Source organism: Rhinolophus hipposideros (genome assembly GCF_964194185.1).
Source record: "Rhinolophus hipposideros genome assembly, chromosome: 22".
Classification (NCBI taxonomy): Eukaryota; Metazoa; Chordata; class Mammalia; order Chiroptera; family Rhinolophidae; genus Rhinolophus; species Rhinolophus hipposideros.
In genome coordinates, this window is record NC_138068.1 from 23,738,033 (window position 1) to 23,745,120 (window position 7,088).

Genomic DNA, 7,088 nt, shown 5'->3' on the forward strand with positions numbered 1-7,088 from the left:
GGCTGAGAACCCTAGTATACAAGAAATGTGACATTTCTTACAACCCAGTTTAGTTAGTCTTTTGAGCCTCATTATGCCTGAGATGGAAAGGATGAAGTCTAAGTTCACATAGGAAGTTTGGTAGAGCTGGGTTAGAACTCAGGTGTCCTGGCTTCCTATACAACACCCATTTTCTACCCAGTTCGTCTCACACTTGGAATGAACCCCAGGTCCCACCCTCTAACAGGAGAGGCCCATGTCCAGCCTCCCTGACCATATGGGCTATGCTTCCATACTCCACTGAGTGCCCACTGCTTGGAAGAATTCTAAGCAACACTTTCCTTCTACGGAGTCCCAATCTGCCTCCCTATGTCCTGCACCCACTGCCCTAGCTCTATATTCTGGAGTTACACTAAATAAATGTGTACTCTTTCTTCTTTACTTTATAAACATTTGCTATATTTTTTGCTTGTATAAGTTCTGGTTAATTCTTTTTCAAATCTGCCCTTTTTTATTGAGGTATAATTGACATACAATTCTATATCAGTTTCAGGTAGATAATATAATGATTTGATAGTTGTGTGTTTTGCAAATGATCACCACAATACGTCTAGTTAGCATCAGGCACCATACATAAGTACAGAATATTTTTTCTTGTGAGAACTTTTAAGATTTGTTTTCTTAGCAACTTTGAAATATGCAATATGGTATTATTAATACCATAATAGTAGCCATGCTGTACATTACATCCTCATGATTTATTTATTTTATAACTGGAAGTTTGTACCTTTTGATTTCCTTCACCCATTTTGCCCACTCCCACCCCCCCACTCCCAGCAACCACCGATCTGTCAAACCTGCCTTTTTAAATAGTCTTTTTTCTTATGTTTTTTTATTCTTTCTCATATGATTTTAATTCTTTTCAAAATACTTTTTTGTTATCTTCATCTGAAGTTCTTAAGGGAAGAGGGGTCTGATCTTGCTGTTGATGGTGTCTGCTGACTCTCACTTATGGTGGGTGGTTTCCTTGTGTGTTTTGTAATTTTGGATTATGATTCATCTTGAGGACAGCTTGCATAGCCTGGGTTGAGGGCAACCCCTCCAAAATGGGTTGAGTTTGTTTTGTGAGTCACCTCAGCTCTTTATCTGGGATCACTATGTTAATTCTTAGTTTGGGGTCCCTAGCCCATGTGGGTGGAATAGAAAAATGAGAATAGGTCCTATTTATTTTCATCATAATATTAATTTTATTATTGTTTATTTCCATCCACTATGATAGCAGCTCCAGAAAAGCAGGTCCTCTGTCTCTCTGATTTTGGGCTATAGCCTCAGTGCCTACAGCAGAACTTGGCACACAGTAGGTGCTCAATAAGTGTTTTTTGAAAGAGAGAATTAAAGGGTACCCACCCCATAGTATATTGTGCAGAATAGATGGTGTGTCTGTTAGGATTGTGATTGCCCAATTAAAAATGGGGTTTACTGTTTCACAAAACAGGCAGATGCGTTTGGTGATTCTATGACTCAGTGATTCCAAATGCCTCTGCCTTTGTCTTAGGGTTGCAAGATGGTTACTGTAGCCCCAGGCATCACATCCACATTCAAGGCAGAAGGCAGGGGAAGAAAGTAGGAGTAAAGGCGGAGCATCATTGACATCTTTCCTTTTATCAGGTGGGTAAGAGTTTTCCTAGAAGTCTAACAGCAAATTTCTGTTTTGATTTCATTTGCTAGACTTAGGACACCTGGACATCCCAGAAGCAAGGGGACTTGGAGAATGAGCATGTCCCTTTATCTAGACTCTATGGATAGGTGAGGAACGGAAGGAGGGGATGGAGGATGCAGATGGGGTATTCGTCCCAAAGGAGATTTTATTTATATATAAATGTACATATATAAATACTTAAATAAATAATATTACATATAACACATATTATATAATAGATAATGTGTCTATATTTTATACATAATATAAAATGAGCTTTTGTGTATAAATAATAGAGAATATATTTTATGTATAGAGATTGTATATATATATATCACTTAGAGCCCTCAGAACGGGACACCTAGTCTCATAATAATTATTGTTGTTATCATTTAAAGCTTTACAGTATCTGTAATCCTATTTGGCATCAGATCTTGGATTCTGGAGCCCGCAGGCACTGACGCACCCATATCCCAATGGTCCCCCTCCTGCCCTCCCCCCTTGTTCTGTTCAGAGCACTGAAGCCCTTTAAAAAAAAAAAAAAAGCCAACTACATTTTCCAATGTGAGCCACTTTCTGCTCTCATTAACTCCATCCTCAGTAACTTGGCCAGCCCTGCTTCCAGTGTGAAGCAGGAGGCAGACTGTACTCGTTAAAGGTCCCTCAGGCCCATCGCAGGTCAGTGTCAAGGTCTCTCCCGAGGACACTGAGATGAAAACAGCAGAAGAGCCAACCCCAAATCTTGGGCAGACCCTGGAATGGCTGAGAAAGGAGCTGGTAAGGCTTTGCATTTCCTTTTACCTGATGTTTCCTCCCTATATCTTCCAAGGTTCTCTGGTTCCCCCACCCAGGTGCCCCCTTGGCGGGGGCAGAGGCTACAGGATGGGGTGTCGGCCCTGTAGGCACCCCTCTGGGACCAGCCACGCAGTGCACTATCACCATCGCAAGTACTGGAATAAGTAGGTCGTGGCCTACATAGGAGACTCTGGGTGCGGTGCTTGCCAGACTGGTTTTAGAGTTACACTGAGTCCTGATAACGTGCCCAGCTCTGCGGCTGTGTGGCTTCTACTAAGTGGCTTTACTGCTTTGAGCCTCAGTTTTCTTATCATAAGACGGGGATAGCGATAGTGCCAAATCGCAGGGGTTACTATAAGAATTCAGTGAGATGAGAGTATAATTCACTAAGTGTCTGCTTGGCACACCTAAATAGGCTGTTACAATCCTGGCCCAGGGGGGACATGGGTCACTGTCTTAGTCTGGGTCCTGTAGAAAGCAGAGGCTCGCACAAAGATTGGGGTACTACCCATTTATTTGGAGGTACACACCCAGAGCAATGAGAGTGAGGGATATAGGGAATGGAGGCAAAAGCTAATGCGATGCCGGGAAATACTTTGTGTTACCAAGCTGACTGCCACTTCAGAAGGAGCCTTAAGGACGCCCAGCAGTGCTGCAGCATGGTTTATCTGGCTGCAGGATTTCTCTGCAGGTGTCGAAGAAGGATCTGCACCCTGTGGGAGAGAGAACGAAGAGGAAATGTATCTGCCCAGCTCATTCCCGTCTCCCATTTCCTGTTGGTAAAGGTCCACCCCAAAGGGCACTAACTCTCCTGAACTGAACTAACTCTCCCGAGTTCTGTTCCTTGGTCTCTCTCAGGATGCCAGGCCTTCTGACTCTCTCTGTGGTGTTTTCTCCGTGTTCCAAAATACTGGGGTGCCCCAAAGTGCTTTTGGACATCAGCCAAGAGCAAGAAGGAGGTGGCTCAGGGAACCTCAGAAGACACCCAAGGTTTATATTCCAATATCCCAGATTCTCCTTCTGGGGAAGGGCAGACAGGATTGTCCAAAAATGACCTTTCTGGGTTGCCAGGCAACAGATCAGCTGGGACTCAAACCCATCCTCACACCGGTGGAAGGGGCTGACCCAGTAGGGCTTCTCTTGGGACCAGGGGACGCCAGCAGCAGGAGCTGCAGCTTCTTACAGTCCTAAGGGATCCAGAAGCTGGGCAGCAGGCCTTCCCCTGCTTCCTAAACACTGGGTGCCCATACTGAACCACAAGTACCACTTTCTACCCGATAAAGTTCCTTTCTCTCACCCCACAAAGAGAAGGAACAGGCAGGGCAGGGGGAGCCTACCTGGGGCACAGCCTCCCAGGCCCAGGCACCTCTCTGCACGTGATGCCCAAACGTGGAAGCCTTAAATCTCCTCTTGCTGATTCCTGACTTGTGAACTTCCTAGTCAAGCCTGTTTTATTTTTACCTCTATTACATGGAATTTACATGACTCCATAAGGGCCCCTCTGGACCCCAGCCAAGAAGCCCCACTTGACCCCCAGGGAAGGACCAGCACTCAACAGTCACTTTATGCAGCAGAAGGAAACATCAGTAACACTAATGACTACCATGGATCAATGTATGGGGAAAGATATCCCTGGGGAAAAAACGAGAAGAGTGGGGATGGGTGAGTGAGGATGGTAGAGAGGCCTGAAGAAGCAGTTCTCAAAGTTTTTAGTCTTAGAACCTCTTCACGTTCTTAAAAATTATTAAGGACACCAAAAAGCCCTTGTTTATACGAGTTACAGCTATCAATATTGACCGAATTAGAAACCAAAACTGAGAAATTTTTAGCATGTACTTATTCGTGCATTTAAAAATAATAGTAAACTCGTTACATGTTAATAAAATATTTTATTTAAAAAACTGTATTTTTCAAAGAAAATATCTAATGAGAAGAGTAGCACTGTTTTGCATGGTTGTCTCCCTTAACAGAACACAGCTGGACTCTCATATGTTTCTGCATTCAGTCTGAGGCCATCTTATGTCACATAGCTTCTGGAAAACTCCACCGTGCACTCCTAAGAAGATAAAAGTGAAAAGGGCAATATCTTGGTGTTGTAATGAAAGTAGCTTTGACCTCACTGACCCCCTGAAAGGACTTTTGGGACCCAAGGGTTCCCTGGATCTTATGCTGAGAATCAGTGTTCCAAAGAGCTGCTGCCTGCCTACAGGGTGTATTCCATTTAACATGAAGTCACTATCATCGTAATACCTATAAAATGATTTTTCAGAGTGAAGATTAAAGCATATAGTGGGTTGTAAATAAAAATAATATTTAATATTGATGATGATGAAACTAATCACAGACCTTGGTGGTTCCCCTCGTCATATTTTACAGTGGAGGCTAATTCATTCAGTCCTCATAAGTGTCTTGAAAGGTAAGTAATTTGCTTTCCACTTTGCAGATGGAGAAACTGAGGCTTTGGTGGACACGGTTTCTGCGAAGTTGTGGTTTATGTCCTGTGAGACAGTGATGGGAACAGGCTTCCTGGGGAATGTCCAGCGCTCTGCCCAGCCCTCACAGACTCATTCTCTGTCCTAGGCTGAGATGCAGGTCCAAGACCAGAGGCTCCTGCTCACGCTGAGGCATCTTCACAGTGTCCTGGAGGAGCTGCGTGCTGAGAGTGCACAATGGGAAGACGCAAAGTCCAGCGGAGGGACATCCCCCACTAGAGCTCGAGCAGGCTCTGAAGGCAGGGGCCACCAGCCCATATCATCCAGGCGGCTGGCCCAGCTCCTCCAAGGCTTAGACAGCAGACGAAGCTCCCTCCCTTAACTGGCTAGAGATGAGCCTGGCCTTGAACCCTCCCACCACTAGTCAAGCTTTGTGACGTTGTCGGGGGAGAGCTAGAATGGGAATCAGGAAGTTTCTGGGTTCACCTCTGCTCTCATCCATGATGTGTCGTCCCTGGATCCATCACTCAACTTCTCTGTGTTACTCTGTGTTCCTTTTTTGTCGCTTGTCAGCATTTTTGATGAGGCACAAATACAGTATTGGATGTGAACATGTTTTGAAGACACAAACGTGCTACATGGCTTCCAGCAAGCACCCTGACAGTAAATCCTACCTTTGGCAATTTCTCACAAAGTGATTGTTAAAACAAAGAAAGAGTTCAGTGTGTGAGAATGTTCATCTAGTGTTGCCATGGTGAAAAATGGAACCCTGTGTAATGACTTGATGGTTGTTTTCTGTCTTCTCAACAGGCCTTCTAATTCTCCTTTCTCTGAAAGCAACAGACCATGTCACCACCCTGACCATAGGAACGGGCATGTGATCAGGCCTGCCCAGTTCTAATCCATGGTCACCCTAACAACATGATTGGCCTAGTGGGTGAGCACGTGACTCAACACAGCCAATCATAGCCCTTCTCTGGGATTACTAGCTGGATGCTTGTTCTACTGCAGTTGCAAAGCTGAGGCTGCCAGTGGCCATGTGTCCTTCCAAGTGAAGAAGGCCTGTCTGCAGTAGCAAAGAAAGAGGCTAATCTTCAAAGAGAAGGAGAGAGAGGGCCACATGAGATAAGCCAAGAGGAAGAGTACTTGCTCTTTCTAGGCCCTGGTTTTGGGCCCTCATTCTATGAGTTACTCCTGCATTCTTTCCAGTGACTGAAACCGGTAAATTTCACTACCAACAACGACACACACCAATTTACTTTTGCTTACGCTGATTTGAGTAAGGTTTCACTCATTTGCAACCAAAGCGATTGCGAAGAATACAATCCAGATGTTCAAAGAAACAATGGCGGGAAATGATGAAGAAAACAGCATTTTACTCACTCAGAATTGGCAAGAACAACCCTGTAGCAGCAGGCAACAAAGTTTATGATGTGGCAGAACACTCAGTTGTATGGGGTGCTGGAGTCATAACTTTTAAAAAGTGTATCTGCCTATAAGAAAGATTTTTAAATGGAACTGGTGGGGGCGGGGAAAGCCGTGGTGTTAAGGTAGTCCGATTATTGGTAGGCCTTTTTATTTTTGAAAATTGACCTGCATGTTGTTAAAATATTGTTTTTATAGCTTTGAAAAAGTAAACCCACTGCACACAGAAGCAAATTTGGGAGGGGTGTGTTCTTATGTACAATGTTTGTAGTCAGACTAGCCTGTGATTTTTTTATATAATATTTGATAATAGAAAAAGATACTTCTCTATTGATAGCTGAATGCATAAACCAAATGTGATATATACATAAAACGGAATTTCATTCAGCCTTAAAAAGGAAGGAAAGTCTGGCACATGCTACAACATGGATAAACTTTGAAGACATTGTGCTAAGTGAAATACCAGTAAGCCAGTCACAAAAGGACAAATATTGTATGAGTCTACTTATTTGAGTACCTAGAGTAGTCCAATCCATAAAGACACAAAGTAGAATGGTGGTTGCCAGGAGCTTGGAGAGTGGGGAGCGGGGTGTTGTTTAATGGGTACAGAGTTTCAGTTTTGCAAGATGAGAAATGTTTTGGATGAATAGTGGTGGTGGTGATGGCATAACAATGTGAAAGTACTTGATGCCACTGAACTGTACACTTAAAAATGTTAAAATGGTACCATTTATGTTACGTTATATTTTACCCCAATT

The 7,088-nt window shown here is 43.7% G+C and overlaps 1 protein-coding gene across 1 annotated transcript; it reads left to right on the forward strand.

The window, feature by feature from the left end:
• Window positions 1-2,322: 2,322 nt before the first annotated feature.
• Window positions 2,323-7,088, forward strand: LOC308491132 (uncharacterized protein C20orf202). Its single transcript, XM_081034084.1, has 2 exons — window positions 2,323-2,455; window positions 5,054-7,088. The coding sequence occupies exons 1-2, from the start codon at window positions 2,390-2,392 to the stop codon at window positions 5,285-5,287; spliced, it is 300 nt and encodes a 99-aa protein (XP_080890210.1). The 5' UTR covers window positions 2,323-2,389; the 3' UTR covers window positions 5,288-7,088.

What these genes read in the sequence shown, in the direction of transcription:
- LOC308491132 (XM_081034084.1), top strand. Translation starts at nt 2,390, where the DNA reads ATGAAAACAGCAGAAGAGCCAACCCCAAATCTTGGGCAGACCCTGGAA. An exon ending in AATGGCTGAGAAAGGAGCTG is followed by an intron (nt 2,456 to 5,053) that starts GTAAGGCTTTGC and finishes TCTCTGTCCTAG; the next exon opens with GCTGAGATGCAGGTCCAAGA.